General features: G+C 49.4%; 1 protein-coding gene and 1 long non-coding RNA gene across 2 annotated transcripts; one reads left to right on the top strand and one right to left on the bottom strand.

Annotated features, from left to right (window-relative positions):
- Nucleotides 1-3: 3 nt before the first annotated feature.
- Ethe1 (ETHE1 persulfide dioxygenase) lies at nt 4-14,058 on the bottom strand. Its single transcript, XM_045133981.1, has 7 exons — nt 13,973-14,058; nt 13,189-13,333; nt 11,879-12,027; nt 2,781-2,910; nt 946-1,035; nt 475-591; nt 4-203 (listed from the first exon to the last, which is right to left on the bottom strand). The coding sequence occupies exons 1-7, from the start codon at nt 14,051-14,053 to the stop codon at nt 151-153; spliced, it is 765 nt and encodes a 254-aa protein (XP_044989916.1). The 5' UTR covers nt 14,054-14,058; the 3' UTR covers nt 4-150.
- LOC123454748 lies at nt 735-11,410 on the top strand. Its single transcript, XR_006633464.1, has 3 exons — nt 735-1,056; nt 2,770-3,043; nt 11,055-11,410. It is a non-coding gene; the product is annotated as an uncharacterized LOC123454748 (long non-coding RNA).
- Nucleotides 14,059-25,120: the final 11,062 nt, after the last annotated feature.

Genomic DNA, 25,120 nt, shown 5'->3' with positions numbered 1-25,120 from the left:
AGATTCATGACAAAAACAAAGTTTTATTTATGAAGTTTCAGGGACAGGGAAGGGAGTAAGGGTGGGAGAGGAGAGGAGCTGTGGTGACCTCTGTCCTCAACCCACCTAGTGCTTTCTCAAGAATGGACTCACGCATCTGACTGACAAGGGTCAGGAAGGTGGGGCCTGCACCCCACAGCGCATGTTCGCAGGAACGGCAATGTCTGAGAAGAAGAAACCACAGATGACTTTAAGGGTTCAGGCAGACCCTCACACCACTGAGGCCCAGAAATAAAGAGCCTTTGGGAAACAACAGTTTGGGTTCTGAGTGCATCCTCTTCAGACCAGGTGTTCTAGTACGCTCCTCCTCCCTCAGACCCAGAGGTCCAGACCCAGCCCTCCTCCCTCAGATCAAGATGTCCAGACCCCATCCTCCTCCTTCAGACCCAGGGCTCCAGGCCCAGCCCTCCTCCCTCAGACCCCAGGGATCCACACCTATCTGCTTAGGTTTAGGCAAGTTCAAGTTGTCCATGACTTTGATAAACTCCTCACAGCTGAGGGTGAGCCGAGGGTTCAGAGTCCGCTCCTCCTCTACAGTGGACACGGTGAGCCCTGTTGGCCAAGGAGGGAAAGAGAAAGAAAGTTACCTGTGTCCAGGTCATTGGGCAGCTGTGAACTACATTTCCCAGGAGGCCATGGGAACATTCCCAGCCACTTCCTGCAATGCTTTCCCTTCCCTCATAGAAAATATTTAGTTTCCACAGTTCCTTGAGCTGTATAGGGAAGTCTCAGAAAAACCCTCTGCCCTGCAGAACTGCACATGGGTGGTTTCTCTATTCACACACAGCACGCCCAGGCACATCCTCTTTGCCCACAGGAATTTCTAGGACTGGGATGCACCACAGCCCGTGAGAATGGCAAAGCCACTTGAGCCCGAACCCCACGCCTCCTCCAGCAAGCCCTCACCGCGATAATCATGAGCCGGGTACACCAGACAGTTGCCCGGAAGCGTGAAGATCTTCTCGTGGACAGAGTGGTACAGGGTTTTGGCACAACCTGGGAGAGGACAGAGCTCAGGTCAGTGAGTCAAAACGAGACGCCACCCCCCAGCTCCTACCCTGGGGGGAAAAAAAAGGACCGGAGGGCTTGGAGAGATGGCCCAGCGGTGAAGGCACTTGCCTGTGAAGTCTAACAACCCGGGTTCGATTCCCTGGTTCACGCAAAAAGCCAGATGCACAAACTGGCATGTGTATCTGGAGTTCGTCTGCAGTGGCAAGAGGCTCTGACACGCCCATTCTCTGTCTGATTGACTGCCCCCCGCCGTTTGCAAATAAATAAGTAAATATATATATATTTTAAAAGATGGCCCAGGCATTGCGGCGCATGTCTTTAATCTCAGCACTCGGGAGACAGAGGTAGGAGGATCACTGTGAGTTTGAGGCCAACCTGAGACCCTACCTTGAAAAACCAAAATCAAAAAAAAAAAAGGATGGGAGGAGGGTAGAGTCATTTGTAGCTAAACTCTGTCCCTCATCTGCTAAGACCTGTTTGTGTAAGTAGAGCCACAAGGGAGCAGCATTCTCGGGGAGTAGAACATCACATATGAATTGAGGGTTGTGGTTATGTAAGGCTGGGCTGAGACCATAAAGCACCAAAGGGTCATGCCCCCACCCCCACCCCATGGAAGCAGACCCAGGCCCCCTTCCTCAGACCCAGGGGTCCAGATCCAGCCCTCCTCCCTCAACCCAGGGGTCCAGGCCCGACCTCTGAGCAAGGAAGGTTCAGACTAGAAGGTAAGAAAGTAAAGACATGAGCACAAGATTGCTGGGGAGATTGCTCAGCCATTAAGGTGCTTGCCTGCAAAGGCTAACCATCTTTCCAGCCCTGCCTTTTTGTTTTTAAATGCCTCTATATATTATATATTAAGTATCTTGTTTTTATTTATCTATTTGAGAGAGAGACAGAATGGACACGCCAGGGTCTCCAGCTACTGTAAACGAACTCCGGATGCATGCGCCCTGTGGTGGTTTGATTCAGGTGTCCCCCATAAACTTAGGTGTTCTGAATGCTAGGTTCCCAGCTGATGGAGATTTGGGAATTAAGGCCTCCTGGAGGGAGTGCATTGTTGGGGTGAGGGGCTTAAGGGTGTTATAGCCAGTCTCCCCATGCCAGTGTTTGGCACACTCTCCTGTTGCTACTGTCCACCTTATGTTGGCCAGGGGGTGATGTCCACCCTCTCTGTTCGTGCCATCGCTTTCCCCTGCCATTGTGGAGCTTCCCCTAGAGCCTGTAAGCCAAAATAAATCTTTTTCCCAGAAGCTGCTCTTGGCTGGGTGATTTCTACCAGCAATGTGAACCAGACTGCAACACCCCCAGACCTTGTGCATCAGGCTTATGTGGGTCCTGGGGAATCGAACTGGGATTCCTAAGCTTCGCAGGCAAATGCCTTAACTGCTGAATCATCCCTCTAGCCCTATATGTATTTTTTTAGTTTTTATTTACTTATTTGAGAAAGAGAGGGAAAGAGGGAGATAAAGAGACAGAATTGGGCACACCAGGACTTCTAGCCATAACTTAGCGGTTAAGACACTTGCCTGCAGAGCCAAAGGATCCCGGGTTTGATTCCCCAGGACCCATGCAAGCCAGATGCACAAGGTGGCGCATGCATCTGGAGTTCATTTGCAGTGGCCAGAAGCCCTGGCGCGCCCATTTCTCTCTCTCTCTCTCTCTCACTCTGCCTCTTTCCCTGTCTCAAATAAATAATAAATAAATATAATTTTTTTTAAAAAGATGCTGGTCACCTTTCTGGAAGTCTGTGCGGCCACATCCTCGAATCAGCAAGGCATCTCCAGTGAAGGCCATGCTGTGGTCACTCAAGACAAAGGTGACACAGCCTGGGGTGTGGCCAGGACTGGCCCGGGTCTCCAAGGCCTGGAAGGGATGGGACGAACAGACGCAGTCACCAACAGTCATCAAGGCACCAGGCTCCAGAAGCAAGACCTACCCCAGGGCCACATCTGGACAAAGGAATGGAGCCGCAGCCTGGATTAAAGTTCATGTGAAGGTCAGATGTGATGGTGAACACCCTGAAATCCCCATCGCCCAGAGTTCGAGGCACAGAGAACTCAAGTTCGAAAAACCAGCCTGGGCCACAGAGCAACATCCTGTCTCAAAGAATAATCAGCCAGGTGCAGTGGCGCATGCCTCGGGAGGCAGAGGTAGGAGGATTGCCATGAGTTCGAGGCCACTCTGGGACTAGAGTGGATTCCAGGTCAGCCAGGACTAGAGTGAGATCCTACCTTGGAAAACAACAACAACAACAAAGAGCGGGCCCAGCACTCGGGAGGCAGAGGTAGGAGGATTGCCGTGAGTTCGAGGCCACCCTGAGAGTACATAGTGAATTCTAGGTCAGCCTGGGCTAGAGTCAGACCCCTCCTGGGGGGAAGGGGTGGGGAGTGGAACACAGGGGAGTGGAAGGGACTGCATAATGGGGTGGGGTGGAAGAACGGAAGCGGCACACATGCAATGGCAAATCCGCCCCATAACTTTTTCCATAGGATGGCCAATAAATATGCTTCATAACGCTGAGGTTTCCTTTGGGGAAGGTCATAATCCTGCAGAGAAGCGACCACTGTTGTTTGGCTAAATGAGTGTATGTGTGTAATTTTTTTGTTTGTTTTTGAGGTAGGGTCTCACTCCAGCCCAGGCTGACCTGCAATACACTGTGTAGTCTCAGGGTGGCCTGGAAATCTCAGCGATCCTCCTACCTCTATCTCCGTCTCTCGACTGCTGGGATTAAAGGCGTGCACCACACGCCCGACTAAATGAATATATTATGCCCATCAAAATGCCCTCTAAATACTTATGTTTGGGCTGGAGAGATGGCTTAGTGGTTAAGCGCTTGCCTGTGAAGCCTAAGGACCCCGGTTCGAGGCTCGGTTCACCAGGTCCCACGTTAGCCAGATGCACAAGGGGGCGCACGCGTCTGGAGTTCGTTTGCAGAGGCTGGAAGCCCTGGCGTGCCCATTCTCTCTCTCTCCCTCTATCTGTCTTTCTCTCTGTGTCTGTCACTCTCAAATAAATAAATAAATAAATAGAAATTAAAAAAAAAAATACTTATGTTTATGCATATATGTATATATATGTATATATATGTAATCTGAGAGAGAGAGACAGAAGAGGCACACAGAGAGAGAGAGAGAGAGAATGGGCATGCCAAGGCCTACAGCCACTGCAAACAAACTCCAGACGCAGGCGCCCCCTTGTGCAGCTGGCTTACATGGCAGAATCCTTAAGACTTCACAGGCAAACGCCTTAACTGCTGAGCCATTTCCCCAGCCCTGTGCTCATGTATTAAACGTACTCTCACTTTTGGCTACAGAAGCTTCTCTTTTCACATGGCGATGACCAGTGGGGTGACTCAACACTCATCAAAGTGCTGAGAGGAAGTGACCGTAGCGCGTTCATCACTGAGACATCCCTATCATGTCCTCCAAGGCTCACAAAAGAGGTGCTTGCTGGACGTAGTGATACGTGCCTTTAATCCCATCACCGTGGGGGCACAGGTAAAAGGATCACTGTGAGTTCAGGGCCAGCCTGAGACTACAGAGTGAGTTTCAGGTCAGCCTGGGCTACAGCAAGTCCCTACTTCAAAAAAATAAAGATAAAAATACGGGGCTTAGTGGTTAAGGCGTTTGCCTGCAAAGCCAAAGGATCCAGGTTCTATTATCCAGACCCACATAAGCCAAATACACAAGAGGGCACATGCGTCTGCGTCTGGAGTTCATTTGTAGTGGCTGGAGGTGCTGCTGTGCGCTCTCTCTCTCTCTCAAATCAATTAAAAAATTATTTTTTAATTGAAAAAAAAACATTAATAAATAAAAAAATAAATTGTAGGAAAGCCGGGCGTGGTGGCACACGCCTTTAATCCCAGCACTCGGGAGGCAGACGTAGGAGGATCGCTGTGAGTTCAAGGCCACCCTGAGATTCCATAGTGAATTCCAGGTCAGCCTGGGCTAGAGTGAAACCCTACCTCGAAACCCCCCCCACCAAAAAAAAAAAAGTTGTAGGGAGAGCGGAAGCGGGGCGTGCTAACATTGTGCAAGCCTCCAGTGTTAAAAAACTTGTTGACTGATGATGAATTTGCTCAGCTGCAGAATATTCCAGCCGGGCCTTGCCAACAGCTGGGCCCAGCCTGCCCTGCACTCTTCTGCAGCGTCATTGTCTTTTCCCATGATGCAACACATGGAAGACATTATCTCCACAGCTGGGCTCTGGCTTACTTCCTGCAAAAGCTAAACCTCCCCAAACTGTCCCTTCGCTTACCCCAGAAAGGCTCGGTCAAGGCCAACACTGCGTCCCCGCGGCCTGCACTGCCCCCTGGTGGCGAGCAAGCTCTCCGTCCCACCCCACCGAGTCCTCCTTCCGCTATCCGCAAGTCGTGTTGGCGCCCTCTACTGGGGTCCCCACAGGTGACCTCCAAGCATCAAACCCCAAAACTCATTTCCCATTGCAGCTGAATGCTACCTCCCAAAGCTAAACCCGCTTCCCTTATTTTGTGCAGGATAAACAAAACTAATTGTTATGGTTAACGGGGACAGCCAGATGACTTTGTTTTTTCGAGATGGGGGTCTCTGTCTAGCCCAGGCTGACCTGGAATTCACTATGTTGTTTCAGGGTGGCCTCGAACTCAACGATCCTCCCACCTCTGCCTCCAGAGTGTTGTAATTAGAAGCACGTGCCAGAACACCTGGCTTCATGCTGATTTCCTAAAAAGTACATTTTTATTTATTTGCAAGCAGAGAGAGACAATGGGAGTGCCAGAGCCTGCAGCCGCTGCAAACAAACTCCAGATGCTACGCCACCTTGTGCATCTGGCTTACGTGGGTCCTGGGAATAGAACCTGGGTCCTTGGGCTTTGCAGGCAAGCTCCTTATCCACTAAGAAATCTCTCTAGCCCCATGCTTACATTTTTTTGTTGTTGTTATTGTTTTACAAGGTAGGGTCTCACTCTATCCCAGGCTGACCTGGAATTCACTCTGTAGTCTCAAGGTGGCCTCAAACTCATAGCAATCCTCCTATCATGGCCTCCCAAGTGCCGGGATTTAAGGCATGCACCACCATGCCAGGCTGCATGATGGCATTTTTAACATGGTGATAAATCCAAAAATAAGGAAGGGGGCTGGGGATATGGTTTCCTGGCATGCACCAGGCACTGGGTTTGATCCCCTAAAAATAAATAAAATAACTTGGGACTCAGGAGATGATTCAGTGGGTAAAGTGCTCCCGCAAACATGAGAATCTGAGCTCAGTTCCTCAGTACCCACATAAAAGCTGGGCATAGCAGCATGCCTCCTGTGACCCCAGGGCTAGGAGACAGAGTCAGGAGGACCCCTGGAGCTTGCAGGCTATCTAGTCTAGCTGAATGGGTGAGCACAAGGTTCAGTAGAGAGACCCTTTCTGCAAAAATAAGACTCTGAGGCCAGACATGGTGGTCCATACTTTTAAACCCAGCACTCAGGAGACTGAAGTAGGAGGATCACCATGAGTTTGAAGCCAGCCTGGGCTATAGAGTGAGTTCCAGGTCAACCTGGGCTAGGGTAACACTTTGCTTCAAACAAACAAAAATAACCCTGACTGGATGCAAGGTGTCAAGCTGGCCTGCTATGTCTTCCCCTTCCATAACAAACTATGCTGCCTTGAAACATCTTGACAATGTAACCTGAATGATCGCAAGTCTTCTCATGGGAAGGCTCAAGAAGAGATTCACGGACTGGAAGCATGGCTTAGCAGTTAAGGTGTTTGCCTCCAAAGCCAAAGGGCCCAGGTTCAATTCCCCAGGACCCACATTAGCCAGATACACAAGGGGGGCACATGCATCTGGAGTTTGTCTGCAGTGGCTGGAGGCCCTGGTGCACCCATTCTCTCTCTCTCTCTCTCTCTCTCTCTCTGTCTCTTCCTCTTTCTCTGTCAAATGAATAAATAAGAAGAGATTCACTGTATAAACAATTTGCAAACAATGATGGCTTGAATAAGACCCAGGAAGCAGAAGCCATTGTTCAGATCCCAACTTGAATCTTGAGCAACTATGTTTATTGCCGCTCAATTCACAATAGCTGGGATATGGAACCAGCCTAGATGTCCCTCAACTGATGAGTGGATAATGAAGATATGGCACATTTGCACAATGGAGTTCTACTCAACAGAAAGAAAAATGAAGTTGTGAAATTTGCAGGAAAATGCATGGATCTGGAAAGGATTATACTAAGTGAGGCAACCAAGGCCCAGAAGGCTAAGCGTCACATGTTCTCTCCCCTATCTGGATCCTAGCTACAGATGATCGGACTTCTGTGTGAGTAGGAAGAAAACTCAGTAGCAAAGGCCAGTAAGCTAGAGAAGATATAAAGGGAAGAGAAAGGAAGGGAGGGGGTATTTAATAGGATGGTATTGTATATATGTAAGTAGAAGAATAGATTAATGGGGGTGAAAAGGCCCAAGTGAGGTCAGAGGAAGAGATTGAGTAAAGGAAAGGTGGAGAGAGGGCTAATCAAAATCTAAGAGGATATAAATAAGTCATATGGAAACCTACTTTTCTGGACAATGGAACAGTCAGAAACTGTAGATTGTTGCTAGAAAATTTTCAGTGTCAGGGATGGTATACCTTCCAGTGAGGTCCCTGATGCCCCCAAAACATTATAGGCCATTGCCGAGGCCCTTGGTTTCCCCACCAGGAATAGATGGCAAGACCCTATTGCTGAAGACTCCATATACTTGGGCTGCAAGGCCACTGAGAAATCCTGCTGGAACTGAGCTGATAACCTCCTCCATGTAGACCAGCTGACAAAAAGCTGGAAGAAGCCATTGTGCATGCAGTTCAATGGGAGAGAGAGAAATCACCAGTGAAGATATTCAACAGTGGACACTGCAAGTCTTAAATTTTGCCAGCTAGGCTAAAGGAGCCAACGGGTGCAAAGAGTTGCACGTCTGTCATGGTGGAAACCAACTGCCTTCTAATTGGACTAGAGGCCCACTCCATGGGAGGGAATACATCCCTGGTACTGAAAACTTAAAACAGGGGTAGTCATGAGCCCTAGAGGTGTAACGTCTGCTGCTGTCTGGCTAAATGTATATACTATGCTTATCAAACTAACCAGCAAGCACTTCTCTTCATGTTCATACCCTTATATTAATGCTACTCTCACTTTGAGTAGAGAACCTTCTCTTTTCAGACGGCAGTGACCTTGGGATGACTCAGAAGACATCATGGTGCTGGAAAGAAGTGACAGGAGTTCTCGGTACTGCGGGATCTCTATCACACCTTCCAGGGCTCAGGGTCTATTGCAGAAGAGGTGGCAGAAAGAATATAAGAGCCAAAGGAAGGGTAGGACTCCTTACAACATGCTCCCCCAAGACACAAAATGGCCTGGATATCCATGACCTCACAGCACCTGACACTACCTACATAAGGTCATCATAATAGGAGAAAAAGATCATGACATCAAAATAAAAGACAGACTGATTGAGAGAGGGAGGGGATATGATGGAGAGTGGAGTTTCAAAGGAGAAAGTGGGCAGAGGGAGGGTATTACCATGGGATATTGTTTACAACCATGGAAATTGTTAATAAAAGAAAAAAGAATCCACTTCTGAGGCTGGGGATATGCTTCAGTGATTAAAAGCACTTGTTTACAAAGCCTCCCCAGTCACCCACCTAAAGCTAGATTGGCATTTGTTTGTAGAGGTAAGAGAGCCTGATGTGGCACATGTGTACACACACACACACATCAATAAATAAGCTTTCAAAAAAAAAAAAAAAAGTAGGAGATGCAACCAAGTTTCTTGGGTTTGAGAGTAGCCTTAGCAGGATTAGAAATGATTGGGGTTTGCCAGGTGTGGTGGCGCACACCTTTAATCCCAGCACTCCAGAGGCAGAGGTAGGAGGATCGCCGTGAGCTGAGGCCACTCTGAGACGACATAGTGAATTCCAGGTCAGCCTGGGTTAGAGAGAAACCCTACCTCGAAAAAAAAAAAAACCCACAAAAACAAACAAAAAACATACAGAAAGTAAAGGCGGCAGCCATATGAAATTCAAATTTCCGAAGCCAGAAGTCAAGTTATATCGGAGCACATTTTAGCAGCTGTGTCTGCACCAAAGGCTGCTTCACAGTGGACAGGGACAGCCGAGTTGCTAGAACCCCATGCCTCCCAGAAAGCTGAAAATGTTTCCTGTCTGGCCTATGGCAGAAAAAGTTTGTTAATCCAACTATGTAACAGTGACAAGGAAAGAATTACCAGCGCAAACATGAAGTGGAAGGACAAAAGCCAGACACAGACGTGCAAACACCTTGTGGAATTCTAAGTCCTCTTCATTTTCAGTCTTGCTTGGCTTTCTATTATTACTACCTTTAAATATTTTATTTATTTATTTGCAAGCAGAGAGAGATAGAAGGGAAAGAAAGAGACAGAGAGAATGGGTGCACCAGGGCCTCAAGCTGCTGCAAAAGAACTCCAGATGCACGCGCACCAGTTTGAGCATGTAGCTTTATGTGGGGAACTGAACCAGGGTTGCTTGGTTTGCAGTCAAGTGCCTTAACCACTGAGCCATCTCTCCAGGCCTTTTTAAAAAAAAAATTTATGTATAGTTAGGGACTTATTTATTTTTCTTTTTAGTTCTTATCAGTTTTCATTTTGTGTGATTTATTTTTTTATTAAGTACATTCATATTTAGAATTTGACATTGATAAATTACCTCATTAACAATGATGACCTTTATTTTTTTATTTTTTTTACTCAATTTTTTTTATTTTTATTTTTTGGTTTTTCAAGGTAGGGTCTCACTCTAGCCCACGCTGACCTGGAATTCACTCTGTATTCTCAGGGTGGCCTCGAACTCACAGCAATCCTCCTACCTCTGCTTCCCAAGTGCTGGAATTAAAGGCATGCACCACCACGCCCAGCTACATTTTTACTCGATTTTTATTAACATTTTCCATGATTATAAAAAATATCCCATGGTAATACCCCCCTACTTTCCCCTTTGAAATTCCATTCTCCATCATATCCCCTCCCATCTCAAAAACTGTACTTACATATGCAGTATCTCCAAGCCTTTTCAAATTTTATCTTATGTTTTTGTTTTTTTGAGGTAGGGTCTCACTCTAGCTCAGGCTGACCTGGAATTCACTATGTAGTCTCAGGGTGGCCTCGAACTCACAGCGATCCTCCTACCTCTACCTCCCGAGTGCTGGGATGAAAGACGTGCACCACCACGCCCGGCCCAGTTTGATTTTTGGAGACAGGGTCTCACTCTGTAGCCCAGGTTGGCCTGGTATTTGTTTTCTGTATTAGTAGCCCAGGATGGTCTTAAACTTGATACTCTCCTGACGCTCATATATAAACTATGGCCATATCCAGTCTACAGATCTTTTAACTTATTTGGGGGGTGGTGAGGTCTCACTCTAGCCCAGGCTGACCTGGAATTCACTCTGTAGTCTCAGGGTGGCCTCAAACTCACAGCGATCCTCCTACCTCTGCCTCCTGAGTGCTGGGATTAAAGGTGTGTGCCACCATGCGTGGCAAACCCCAGTCATTTCTAATCCTGCTAAGGCTACTCTCAAACCCAAGAAACTTGTTGGCACCTGCAACTTGCACACGTAAGTGTAAACGGCATTTTTTGTTTAACCTGCTCTCAAACAAAAGCCTTGAATTGAGGATGTAATGGTTCCAGATAAACCCTCTCAACCCAACACACGCATTGCTCATTTCTGGTAAATATCCTTATCAAAACAAACATGATGGTGCACACCTTTAGTCCCAGCACTCGGGAGGGAGAGGTAGGAGGATCACTGTGAGTTTGAGGTGAGTCTGACACCACAGAGTGAATTCCAAGTCAGCCTGGGCCACAGTGAGACTCCACCTGAAAAACCAAAAAATAAGTAAACTGTCCTCATTCAGCAAAACCCTGAACGTAGAGGCCAGGACCTCACCCTGTCAGCACGCGTTCTGTTCCGTTCTGTTCCCGAATGTCAGCCAAGCTACATCTTTGGCAATTCTGATCACCTGTTTCCTCCCTCTAGGTACAGCCCTCAGCCCCACCCCCATACTGGCCAGGGTTGCAAATCAGCTGATTCAGCCAGTGGCAAAGACTCAAGAGGAAGGACCTTCAGATCTTTGCTGCCTGAGAAAGCAGGGCTGGGGCTAACGTTTAAGGAGGCATCCACTCACAGGCGATGACCCTGCATGGATACCACCATCCTACCAGTGAATGCTACCTTAAATATCAAACCCAGTATCTCACTGGGATCAACCCAATACTGGTCCTGGGCAACAAGAGACTCCTTTGGTAGAGAGTGCTTCTCCGGGGCTGGAGAGATAGATGGCTTAGCGGTTAAGGATTTTGCCTGCAAAGCCAAAGGATCCCAGATGCGCAAGTGGGCACATGCGTCTGGAGTGCCAGTGCGTTTGCAGTGGCTGGAGGCCTTGGCATCTCCATTGTCTCTCCACCTCTCGCTCAAATAAATAATACTAAAGTTTTTTTTTTTTTTTTTTAAGTGCTTCTCTGGCAGGAGACAGGACTGGGTGCCTCCCTGAGCCCAGGCCTTGGAATGCTAATCCCCAATCAACTTTTATGGAGATGCCAGGCCCAAGCAGCTGTGCCAAGGCCTTAGGAAACTATAAACTGTTGACTTAGGGGGCTTGGCCAATGACACACCTGCCTAGAGGCTTCTGCCCCAGTGCCCCACCTGAGTTTATGGCCGTCCTTCCAGAAGCCTGAGTTCACAGCTCAAGTCCCCTGACCCCTGTCCCATCAAGGAACTGCAGTGCCGCCCCCCCCCCCACCTCAGTCCAAGGAGTTCAAACCACCACCACCCTCTTCTTCAGGACCCAATGTCCAACTCACAAAGCGTCCGAAGCGGATAGAGTCACCATCCTCAATGTGCCAATCTGCTTGGGCCTCACTTAGGCGGGAAATGACAGACTTGCAGCCAGGGAATAGGGAGCGGAGCGCCCCGGAGCCCGTGATGTGGTCGGCGTGGCAGTGCGTGTTCACTGGAAGAGGGCAGAGAGCTAAGCATTCGCCACTCCCAGCCCTCCTCCCTCAGACCCGGGGGTCCAGGCCCAGCCCTCCTCCCTCAGACCCGGGGGTCCAGGCCCAGCCCTCCTCCCTCAGACCCGGGGCTCCAGGCCCAGCCCTCCTCCCTCAGACCCGGGGCTCCAGGCCCCGCCCTCCTCCCTCAGACCCGGGGCTCCAGGCCCCGCCCTCCTCCCTCAGACCCGGGGATCCAGGCCCCGCCCTCCTCCCGCAGACCCGGGGCTCCAGGCCCAGCCCTCCTCCCTCAGACCCGGGGCTCCAGGCCCAGCCCTCCTCCCTCAGACCCGGGGGTCCAGACCCAGCCCTCCTCCCTCAGACCCGGGGGTCCAGTCCCAGCCCTCCTCCCTCAGACCCGGGGCTCCAGGCCCAGCCCTCCTCCCTCAGACCCGGGGGTCCAGTCCCAGCCCTCCTCCCTCAGACCCGGGGCTCCAGTCCCAGCCCTCCTCCCTCAGACCCGGGGGTCCAGACCCAGCCCTCCTCCCTCAGACCCGGGGGTCCAGAACCAGCCCTCCTCCCTCAGACCTGGGGGTCCAGAACCAGCCCTCCTCCCTCAGACCCGGAGGTCCAGGCCCAGCCCTCCTCCCTCAGACCCAGGGGTCCAGAACCAGCCCTCCTCCCTCAGACCCGGGGGTCCAGAACCAGCCCTCCTCCATCAGACCCGGGGGTCCAGTCCCAGCCCTCCCCCCTCAGACCCGGGGGGTCCAGAACCAGCCCTCCTCCCTCAGACCCGGGGGTCCAGTCCCAGCCCTCCTCCCTCAGACCCGGGGGTCCAGGCCCAGCCCTCCTCCCTCAGACCCAGGGGTTCAGAACCAGCCCTCCTCCCTCAGACCCGGGGGTCCAGAACCAGCCCTCCTCCATCAGACCCGGGGGTCCAGGCCCAGCCCTCCTCCCTCAGACCCAGGGGTCCAGACCCAGCCCTCCTCCCTCAGACCCGGGGGTCCAGGCCCAGCCCTCCTCCCTCAGACCCGGGGGTCCAGGCCCAGCCCTCCTCCCTCAGACCCAGGGGTCCAGGCCCAGTCCTCCTCCCTCAGACTCCTAGGACATCTATGGTCCCAAGATCCCCACTTTCTCCTAGGGGCCCCGCCTCTCTCTCACCCAAAGTTGGCCCCCAGACTAACCGGCATACAGCAGCCGCAGCCCAAGCTCTTTAACCAGCTGGGCATCCCGAGGTGCTGTCTCCAGAACCGGGTCGATCAGAACGGCCTCTCGAGACTCTCTGTCACCCAACAGGTACGTGTATGTGCAGCTGTTGGGCTCAAACAACTGCGAGGGGCGGGTGGAGCGCAGGTGAGAGTCCGGGACGCCTAGCCCCCTCCACTCCATCCTCTTCCTAAGACCCTAAAGCAGACACCCTGGCCTTTCCCCGCCGCCCCCCCCCCCCCAGCTTTACAGTTAGGAATCAGGATCCCCACCTTCCTACACACACACACACACACACACACACACACACACACACACACAAACCCAAGAAATTCCAACTTTGCAACATCCCTAAAATCCGCGAAGTTCCTGCACATTTCTCTAGTAATTTGGCCCCAAGCCCGAGGTCCTTCCAGATCGCTCCCCATCCGAAGGATGCAGGGAGCCCGGCGGCGTTTAATCCCAGCACTCGGGAGGCAGAGGTAGGAGCATCGCCGTGAGTTCGAAGCCAGCCTGAGACTCCATAGTGAACCTCAGGTCAGCCTGGGGTAGAGTGAGACCCTCGAGACCTCGAAAAGTACCAAAAAAAAAAAAAAGCCCAAATAAACAAATGATGCAGAGGAGACCCCCACCCCGGAGAGGCGGCAGTTCAGCAGCATCCAGGCTCCAAGGACCACCCCCTCCGCCCGCCCTCTTCCCAGATGTTAGTTCCGCCCCGGGCCGCCGCCCAGCGATCGGCTTCCCGCCCCGCCGCGTCCGCACCTGCCGCAGGAGGACCGGGGCTCCCGGGCCGCAGCCCCCGCTCAGCTGCCGCCTGCACAGGCCCAGCGCCGCTCTCGCCATCGCCCGCCGCCCGCCAGGCACTGAGCGCAGGCTCGGCGCGCGCCCGGGCTGACCCCGGGGGAGGGCGGGGCCGGCACGGGGGCGGGGCCGCGGCGCGGCGGGGCGGGGCCTGTCTTAAAGGGGCCGCAGGGGCGCAGAGCTGGGGAACCTGGGGGAGATGGTCGCCCACGCCTGCAGAGGTGGGAGGATCGCCGTGTGAGCTACAGGCCGCCCTGAGACTCCTTGGTGTTACTGACTTCCAGATCAGCCGGGGCTAGAGTGAGACCCTACTTCGAAAAGAACAAAATAAAATAAAATTTAGTTAAACTTAAAAAAAGGAGGGGGCGCTTACAATGTGCTCCCTCCAGACATAAAACGGCCTGGATATTCATGACCTCACAGTGCCTGACACTACCTACACAAGACCAACAGGAGGGAAAGATCAGGACATCAAAATAAAAGACTTATTGAGATGGGGAGGGGATATGGTGGAGAATGGAATTTCAAAGGGCAAAGTGGGGGGAGGGAGGGTATTACCATGGGATATGTTTTATAGTCATGGAAAATGTTTTTTTTTTAAATTGAGAAAAAATAAAATAAGATTTTTTTTAAAAAGAGGGGGGAGGGAGGGGGCCAAGCATGGTGGTGCACACCTTTAATCCTAGTACTCGGTAGGCAGAGGTAGGAGGATCGCTGTGAGTTCGAGGCCAGCCTGAGACTACAGAGTGAATTCCAGGTCAGCCTGGGATAGAGTGAGACCCTACCTTGAAAAAGAGAGAGAGAGAAAGAAAGAGAAAGAGAAAGAAAGCCAGGTGTGCTGGCAAACGCCTTTAATCCCAGCACTCTGGAGGCTTCACTGTGACTTGGAAGCCAGCCTGAGACTACATAGTGAGTTCTATCAACCTGGGCTAGAGAGAGGCCTTACCAGGCATAGTGGGGCACACCTTTAGTGCCAACATTCAGGAAACAGGGGTAGGAGGATCACTGTGAGTTTAGGACAGCCTGGGGCTACAGAAAGAGTTCCTGCTTTGAAAAAATTAAAACGATAGAAAAAGGGGGGGGAGGGAAGAAGGGAGGAAGAAAGAGACTCAGGGCTCAGAAACGGTTGTCTCAGTGGATGAACCATCCAAAATTGCGTTCTTGGGAGCTGAATATGGTGGTCCATGCTTGGGAAGCAGAGGTAGGAGGATTGCCAAAAGTTCGAGGCCAGCCTGAGACTACACAGTGAATTCCAGGTCGGCCCGGGCTAGAGCAAGACCCTACCTCAAAAAAAATAAAAAAATTTAAAAAACCCAAGAAAGAGAGAAGTTACGTTCTTGGGCTGAGGATGGCTCGGTGATCAAAGGTGCTTGCTTGCAAACCTGATGGCCCGAGGCGCAATTGCCAGTATTCATGTGAAACCAGGTACAAAGAGGAGCAGGTATCTGTGATCCAGCGCACCTGTGGGGAGGCAGTCAGGAGAACCAGAAGTTCTTGGGAGCTAATCCAGCATTTGTTGGCAGTCTGTTTGGAGAGGCAAGATACTCTCATTTCAAAGAAGGTGGATCCCAGCCGTCTCACAGTAGCTCTCCGACCTCCTCTCACGACCCATGACGTGTGCACCCCCACCCTGCACGTGTGCGCACGCAGGAGTGCACACACACACACACACACAATGTAAAAAAAAGAAATTGAGGCTTAGTGGTAGAGCACTTACTTAGTATGCAGTAGGCACTGGGTTCCATCCCCACCCTCGCCCCAAGGGGAGGGGAAAATTCCATTCTGGTGGACCTAAGTCACTTTGCACTTTGCCCTTTGCCACCAGAGAAGCAGTCCAGACCGACAGCCCAGGTGCCAAGTTTCTATGGCAGGTCTCCAATAACAACAGTATTCCATCGTCTGTGTCTTTATTTATTTATTTGCTAGCAGAGAGAGATAGAAGTGAGACAGACAGAGAGAATGGGTGCGCCAGGGCCTCCAGCCACTGCAAAGGAACTCCAGACACGTGCCCCACTTCGTACAGCTGGCTTTACATAGGTACTGAGGAATTAAGCCCTGGCCTTTAGGCTTTGCGGGCAAGTGGCTTAACTGCTGAGCCATTTCTCCAGCCCCCTGTATTGTTTTTGTTTTTGCTGCCCCCCCCCCCCCCAGGTAGACTCTCGCTCTAGCCCGGGGTGACCTGGAAGTCCCTTTGTAATCTCAGGCAGGCGTCAAACTCAAGGTGATCCTCCTACTTCTGCCTCCTGAGTGCTGGGATTAAAGGTATGCAACACCATGCCTGGCTTTGTTTCTTTTTTTTGTTTGTTTGTTTGTTTTTATAAGTAAGGTCTTGCTCTAGACCTGGTGGACCTGGAGTTCACTATGTAGTTTTAGGGTGGCCTCAAACTCACAGTGACCCTCCTACCCCCGCCTCCCTAGTGCTGGGATTAAAGGCATGCACCACCACGTCCAACTTTCATTTTTTATTATGTATTTATTTATTTGGCAGAGAGAGAAATGAGAGAGAAGTGTGTGTGTCTGTGTGTGTGTACACACCAGGGCTTCCTGCCACTGTAAATGAACTCGAGATGCAAACTGAGAAATTGAACCTGGGACTGTTAGACTTTGCAAGCAAGTGCCTTTAGCCACTGAACCATCTCTTCAGCCCTCTGTGGTGGTTTGAATGTGAAATGTCCCCATATCCTCCTGTGTTTATGAGTAACCCTCATAGTCAGTTCCCAAGTGGTGGCAATTTGAAGTGGATTTTTTTTTTTTTCCCCAGGTAGGGTCTCACGCTAGCCCAGGCTGACCTGGAATTCACTATGTAGTCCCAGGGTGGCCTCGAACTCCTGGCGATCCTCCTACCTCTGCCTCCCGAGTGCTGGGATTAAAGGCATGGACTCTTGCAGGAGGAGCTGTGTCACTCGGGGCAGGTCTTGGGGTGCTATAACCCAAACCTTCACTGGGCAGGACCAGCTCACTCTCCCGCTGCTTCCTCCCAGCTAGTGTGGCCAGATGTGAGGGCCGCCTCTGCTCTGCCATGACACGATGGAACTTTACCTCGAGACTGTGTGCCACCATAAAACCTGTCTTCTGTATGCTGCTTTTGGTCAGTTTTTTTCCCCAACAAGTGATCTGCAGGGCCAGAGAGATGGCTTAATGGTTAAATCGCTTGCTTGCAAAGCCAAAGGACCCAGGCTTTGATTTCCCCAGTACCCACTTAAAGCCAGATACACAAGGGGGTGAGCGCATCTGAAGTTTGTAGTGGCTGGAGGCCCTGGCATGCCCATTCTCTCTCCATGTCAAAAAAATAAATAAAATAATATTTGTTGGCCGTATCCTGTCTACAGATCTTCTTTACTTTTTTTTTTTTTTTTTTTGTTGTTGTTGTTTTTCCAGGTAGGGTCTCACTCTAGCCCAGGCTGACTTGGAATTCTCTATGCAGCCAGGAAATCACTCTGCTGCCGGGCCACGTGCTCACCCAGACCATTTCTGGCCAAATCTCTCATTGACGGGCACAGGGATTATTCTACTTTCCTGGGTTTTTGTTTTGTTTTGTTTTTAATGTTATTTATTTATTTACTTAAGGGAGAGAGAAAGAGGCAGATAGAGGATGGGCACGCAAGTGCCTCTAGCCAATGCAAATGAACTCCAGACACATGCGCCACTTTGTGCATCTGGCTTACATGGGTCCTGGGGAATTGAACCTAGGTTCTTAGGATTTGCAGGCCAGTGCCTTAACTGCTAAGCCATCTCTCCACCCCTTTTCCTTCCTTCTTCCCTTCCTTCCTTCCCTCCTTATGTAGTTCAGGCTGGTCTCAAACTTGCAGTGTAGCTAAGCATGATTTTGACAATTTTTTAAAATTTTTTTTGTTCATTTTTTATTTATTTATTTGAGAGCGACAGACACAGAGAGAAAGACAGATAGAGGGAGAGAGAGAGAATGGGCGCGCCAGGGCTTCCAGCCTCTGCAAACGAACTCCAGATGCGTGCACCCCCTTGTGCATCTGGCTAATGTGGGACCTGGGGAACCAAGCCTCGAACCGGGGTCCTTAGGCTTCACAGGCAAGTGATTAACCGCTAAGCCATTTCTCCAGCCCAATAATATTTTTTTTTTTAAGGTAGGATCTTGCTCTATCTCAGGCTGACCTGGAATTCACTATGTAGTCTCAGGCTGGCCTTGAACTCATGGCGATCCTCCTAACTTTGCCTCCCTGAATGCTGGGATTAAAGGTGTGCACCACCACACCCAGTACCCAGTTATTTTTCTTTAAAAAAAAAGATTGATTGATTTATTGACAGAAACAGAGAGAAAATGGGCATGCCAGGGCCTTCAGCCACTGCAAACAAACTCCAGACACAAGTGCCACCTTGTGCATCTGGCTTATGTGGGACCTGGAGAATTGAACTGGGCTCCTTAGGCTTTGTAGGCATGTGCCTTAACCACTAAGCCATCTCTCCAGCCCCAATTTTTAACTTTCAAAAATATTTATTTATTTATTTGAAAGAGAGAGAGAGAATGGGTGCACCAGGTTCTCTAGCCACTGTAAACAAACTCCAGATGCATGAGCCACCTTGCACATGTGGCTTACGTGGGTACTGGGGAGTTGAACCTGGGTCCTTAGGCTTTGAAGGCAAGTGCCTTAACCACTGAGCAATCCCTCCAGCCTCCCCCATTTTTGAGAAAGCATTGTAGTCACCTCAGTGCTGGCGCAAAGCACTTGCCAAGCATTTTATAGGAAGAAAGGATTAATTTTGGTTTATAATCTCAAGGGAAGCCCCATGATGGCAGGGAAAAGATGGTAGACAGAAGCTGGGCATCGCCTCTTTGACAAAATCAGGTGGACAGTAGCAGCAGAAGAGTGAGGTGAACTAACTCTGACAGGCAAGACACTAAGAAACTTCCAGTTCCACCCCAGCAAGGCTCCATCTCCCAAATTACCATTGGCTGAAACTCATGGTGGTCCTCCTGCCTCTGCCTCCTCAGTGCCAGGCTTTTATTTATTTATTTATTTTGGTTTTTTGAGGTAAGGTTTCACTCTAGCCCAGGCTGACCTGGAATTCACTCTGTGGTCTCAGGGTGGCCTCGAAATCGTATGATCCTCCTACCTCTGCCTCCCCAGTGCTGGGATTAAAGGCGTGTGCCACCATGCCCGGTTTATTTTTATTTTTTAAATTTTTTGGAGTAGGATTTCTCTTTAGCCCAGGCTGGCCTGGAATTCACTATATAGTTGCCTCGAACTCACAGTGATCCCCCTTCTCCCTCTCTCAAATAAATAAACAAATAAATATTAAGCTGGGCATGGTGGCACATGCCTTTAATCCCAGCACTCAGGAGGCAGAGATAGGAGGAGTGAAGTGACTTTGAGGCCACCCTGAGACTCCATAGTGAATTCCAGGTCAGCCTGGGCCAGAGTGAGACCCTACCTCGGCAAACAAAACAAACAAACAAACAATAAATAAAAGATATATATTTTTAAAAAGTTAAGCCTAGCATGGTGGCACACGCCTTTGACCCCCACTTTGGAGCATCTGGGAGGCTGAGATAGGAGGGTCGAGGCTACCCTGAAGCAACAGAGTGAGCTCTAGATCAGCTTGGGCTACGGCAAGACCTACCTACAGAAAAACAAAACGTAAGAACCAGTCCACAACACTTCCTGTGTTTATCGGACTCACTAATTCTTCTTTGTGGTGATAGGGTCCTGAACCTCATACAAGCCAGGAAAGCCCTCTACCACTGTGCCATACACCCAGACCCACTTGGTGCTTGTTTCATTTATTTACTTGCAAGCAGAGGGAGGGAGGGAGAGAGTGGCTTCTCCCCACCATTTTTCTTTGGAGCACAGAAAGCTGCCGCGCTTCAAGGTCTCAGGTATTCCTTCACTGCAGGTTTGGTGAATGTCTGCATGCTACGTGTGAAGCACTGCTGTTTGTCTGACCTGGAACTCACCCTGTGGTGCCAGGCTGGCCTCAAACTCACTCAAGCCCAAAACTGACCTCGAATTCACTCTATACTTCCAGACTGGCCTTGAACTCAAGGCGATCCTCCTACCTCTGCCTCCCCAGTGCTGGGATTAAAGGCGTGAGCCACCACGCCAGGCCCTGTTCTTGATTCTAGGGACAGACAATCAAGACATAAAAGCCATCTTTAAAAAAAAAATTTTACTTTTATTCTTTTACAGTTGTTCCTCCACCCCTCCTACTGTTTTTTTTTTTTTTTTTTTTTGGTGTGTGTGTGTATTTTGTATTTTGTTTATTTCAGAGAGAGAAAGAGAGAGAGAGGCAGATAGAAAAAGAATAGCCAGGGCTGGAGAGATGGCTTAGCAGTTAAGTGCTTGCCTGTGAAGCCTAAGGACCCCGGTTCGAGGCTCGATTCCCCAGGACCCATGTTAGCCAGATGCACAAAGGGGTGCATGCATCTGTTCGTTTGCAGTGGCTGGAGGCCCTGGGGTGCCCATTCTCTCTCTGTCTCTACCTGCCTCTTTCTCTGTGTCTGTTGCTTTCAAATAAATAAATAAATAAACAAAATTAAGGCAGGCGTGGTGGCCACGCCTTTAATTCTAGCACTTGTTAGGCAGGGGTAGGAGGATCGCTGTGAGTTCAAGGCCACCCTGAGACTACATAGTGAATTTCAGGTCAGCCTGAGCTACAGACCCTGCCTCAAAAAACCAAAAAACTAAAAATAAATAATAATTTATATAAAAAAAGAGTTTGTCCAGGTCACCTCCTCCAGAGCACTTCATGTTTGCCAGGCAGGTGCCCAGGGTCCCTCTTCTGGCCCCCCATGCCATGAGCTGGGGGTGATGCCTGCCAGTCAAGGAATGACTTTCAGTGGATTTAAATACAAACCTACAGGCGCACATTGAGCATCCTGGAAGCCACGATGTACAGGGAGGGTAAGTTGATGTGCAGCCTCCAAGCCAGGTCGCAGAAGATGAGCAGCGTGTGGGTGAGCCCCTTGCAGAAGACCCCATAGGAGCACAAGAGCCAGACAGCCAGGCCCGACAGAGCTGCACCTTATAGGAACCGGAGCTCCCTCCCACCTCTTTCCCCAGCGGGAGCCAATTTTTTTTTTTTTTTTCGAGGTAGGGTCTCAGTGTAGCCCAGGCTGACCTGGAATTTACTGTGGAGTCTCAGGGTGGCCTCGAACTCAAGGCAATCTTCCTACCTCTGCCTCCCGAGTGCTGGGATTAAAGGCGTGCGCCACCACGCCCGGCTTTTAAATTTTTTTAAATATATATTTTATTTTATTTTTATTTACTTGAAAGGGAAAGAGGCCGAGAGAGAGAGAGAGAGAGAGAGAGAGAGAGAGAGAGAGAGAGAAAGAATAGGCATGCCAGGGCCTCCAGCCACTGCAAACAAACTCCAGATGTGTGTTGTGCATCTGGCTAATGTGGGTCCTGGGGAATAGAACCTGGGCCCTTTGGCTTTGCAGGCAAGTGCATTAACCACTAAGCCATCTCTCCAGCCCTCCCCCCACCTTTTTAATTTTCATTTGGGTGGTGTTCATTTTCGGTCTGGGACTTGCTACATCGTGATAGGGTACAGGAGATGGGGTGGAAGGAAGGATGGTCAGGGAACCATCTGTGGGAACATTTGAGCATAGATCTGAGGGAAGGTCATGAGGCGGGCAAAGACATGGAAGAAAAACTTTGGAGAAAGAAGAAAAAGCTAGTGCCCAGGGCCCGCATTAAGACTGGCCCTAACATGCCCACGGACTAGATGGAAGACTAGAGACATGGCTCAGTTTATTCAAGGCACTGGCTTGCAAAGCATGATGCCCCCTCCGCCCACAGGCTTCGATTTCCTAGTACCCACACAAAGTCAGATGGGCAGTGCGGCTCGTGCCAGAGGCCCTGGAGTACCCATTATGTCTCTTCATCTGCTTCTTTCTCTTACCAATAAATAAATTATATATGCATTATGTAAATATATATATAATTTACTTATTTATTTATATTTATACAGATCAAAAAAGAGCCAGGAGTGGTGGTGCATGCTTTTCATCCCAGCACTTGGGAGGCAGAGGTAGGAGGATTACTGTGAGTTCAAGGCCACCCTGAGACTACGTACTGAATTCCAGGTCAACCTAGGCTAGAGTGAGACCCTACCTAGGGGAAAAAAAATAAAGAAACCAAATGGAAGACCATGGCAAGATATGGTTGAAAAGATTTCTTAGAGCTGGAGAGATGGCTTAGCGGATTGCCTGGGAAGCCTAAGGACCCAGGCTCAATTCCCCAGAACCCATGTAAGCCAGTTGCACATGGTGGTGCATGCATCTGGAGTTGTTACAAGTATCTAGAGGCCCTGACATACCCATTCTCTCTCTCCTCTTTCTCTAAAAAATAAATAAAAATGAAATATTTTTTAAAAAAGATCCCCTAATCACAACCATGGTCCTTCCTACCTTCAGGCACACTCACTCACTGTTCCTGGGACAACTTGACCCCAGTGGGCCTAATTAAATGCACAATGCTGGGGAGATGGCTTAGTAGTTCAGGCACTTGCTTGGGAAGCCTAAGGACCCAAGTTCTATTCCCCAGGACAAGGTGGCACATGCATCTGGAGGCCCTGACGTGCCTGTCTTTTCTCTCTCTCTCTCCATGCCTCTTTTCCTCAAGTAAACAAATAAAAATTAGAAAAAAAATCATTCAACCAGCCAGACAAGTGGTGCACACCTTTAATTCCAGCACTTGGGAGGTAGAAGTAGGAGGATTGCCATGAGGTTGAGACCACCCTGAAACTACACAGTGAATTCCAGGTCAGCCTGGGCTAGAGGAAGACCTTACTTCAAAAAACACAAACAAACAAACAAACAAAAAAATAAGCATTCAATGATCTAATTTTAAGCACTTCCTGATGGCTTAGCGGTTAAGGCGTTTGCCTGCAAAGCCAAAGGACCCAGGTTTGATTCCCCAATACCCATGTTAGCCAGACACACAAGGGGATGCACACGTCTGGAGTTCGTCTGCAGTAGCTGGAGGCCCTGGCATGCCCGTTCTCTCTCTCTCTCTCCCCCTCTTTCTCTATCAAATAAATAAAAATATTTTATTTTTTAAAAACTATTTTAAACATTTCCCATTGAATATTTTATTTAATCTCAAGAACTTCTTCCCTTTATAGACGAGGGCAGGGAGACTCAGAAAGATGACCTGACTCATCTGTGGTCACATAACTAGAAAATGGCAGAGTCAGGCTAGAGAGGGCTCAGCAGTGAAGGTTCCTGCCTGTAAAGCCTAATCACAGGGGTTCTACTCCCCAAGGTGGCACATGCATCTGGAGTGCCCTGATGTGCCTATTTCTTCTCTCTCTCTCTCTTTCCCTTTGAAAATAAATAAAATACATACATAAATTTAAAAAAATATGCACATGCCTTTAATCCCAGCACTCTGGAGGCAGAGATAGGAGGATCGCCGTGAGTTCCTGGTCACCCTGAGACTACATAATGAATTCCAGGTCAGTCTGGGCTACAGTGATACCCTACCTCGAAAAACTAAATAAATAAAAATTAAAAATAAAATAAAATAATATAAAACGGCAGAGTTGAGTGCCAATGGGTTACCCAGGAGGACATTCAAGCAAGTTCCATGGCTCCCTGGCCTGGCCAGACCTTGAGGAATGTCAGGCTGGGGACACGCCTACGCAAAGGACTTTTATGGGCACTACATGGTCATTCAGGCACTGGGCAGGAGCTTGCGCTGCCACTTCCTTGGGGCCTTGTATCACAGTAGGTTAGGGCATCCCGGGACAACTCAGGCCAGGGAGAGGAGGGAGGGAGCCCGGGGTACTGGGGCGCTATGCAAAAACCTTGTGTCTTATTGGACACCAGCTCGCTGAGCCTATGGTCCTGCCCCTGTCCTTTCTCTAGAAATGGCCAGGCCTTCTGCAAACTCTTTGAGGAGTGAGACAGACCGAGAGATTTTGAAACTGCTTCCCGAGGAGGAGCTCCAGCTCTTGGTGTAACTGAAGAATAGTGACATTTTATTTATTTATTTACTTAATTTTATTTATTTTTTTGTTTTTTCGAGGTAGCGTCTTACTCTAGCCCAGGCTGACCTGGAATTCACTATGTAGTCTCAGGGTGGCCTTAAACTCACGGCGATCCTCCTACCTCTACCTCCAGAGTGCTGGGATTAAAGGCATGAGCCACCACGCCCGGCTTGAATAGCAACATTTTAAAAAGAAGTCCAGGGCTAGAGAGATGGTTCAGTGGTTAAGGTGTTTGCCTGCAAACCCTATCGAATGTAACAACCTGGGTTGGATTCCCCAGGACCCAAGTAAAGCCAGATGCATGAAATAGATGCATGCATCTGGAGTTCGTTTGCAGTGGTGGGAGGCCCTGGAACGCCCATTCTCTCTCTCTCTGCTTGCAAATAAATAAATAATTTTTTTTTAAAGAAGGAAGGGAGGAGGGTACTTAATAGGTTGATATTGTATATATGTAAGTACAATGATTGTGATGGGGAGTTAATATGATGGAGAATGGAATTTCAAAGGGGAAAGTGGGGGGTGGGGGTGGGGAGAGAGGGAATTACCATGGGATTTATTTTTTATTTTTTAAAAAATTTTTATTAACATTTTCCATGATTATAAAATATATCCCCTGGTAATTCCCTCCCTCCCCACCCCTACACTTTCCCATTTGAAATTCCATTCTCCATCATATTACCTCCCCATTACAATCATTGTAATTACATATATACAATATCAACCTATTAAGTATCCTCCTCCCTTCCTTTCTCCACCCTTTATGTCTCCTTTTCAACTTACTGGCCTCTGCTACTAAGTATTTTCATTCTCACACAGAAGCCCAGTCATCTGTAGCTAGGATCCACATATGAGAGAGAACATGTGGCGCTTGGCTTTCTGGGCCTGGGTTACCTGACTTAGTATAATACTTTCCAGGTCCATCCATTTTTCTGCAAATTTCATAACTTCATTTTTCTTTACCGCTGAGTAGAACTCCATTGTATAAATGTACCACATCTTCATTATCCACTCATCTGTTGAGGGACATCTAGGCTGGTTCCATTTCCCAGCTATTATAAATTGAGCAGCAATAAACATGGTTGAGCATGTACTTGTAAGGAAATGAGATGAGTCCTTTGGATATATGCCTAGGAGTGCTAT

This window comes from Jaculus jaculus, chromosome 14 (genome assembly GCF_020740685.1).
Source record: "Jaculus jaculus isolate mJacJac1 chromosome 14, mJacJac1.mat.Y.cur, whole genome shotgun sequence".
Classification (NCBI taxonomy): domain Eukaryota; kingdom Metazoa; phylum Chordata; class Mammalia; order Rodentia; family Dipodidae; genus Jaculus; species Jaculus jaculus.
The sequence above is the reverse complement of the archived record's forward strand: the minus strand, read 5'-3'. Positions and strand labels throughout refer to the sequence as shown.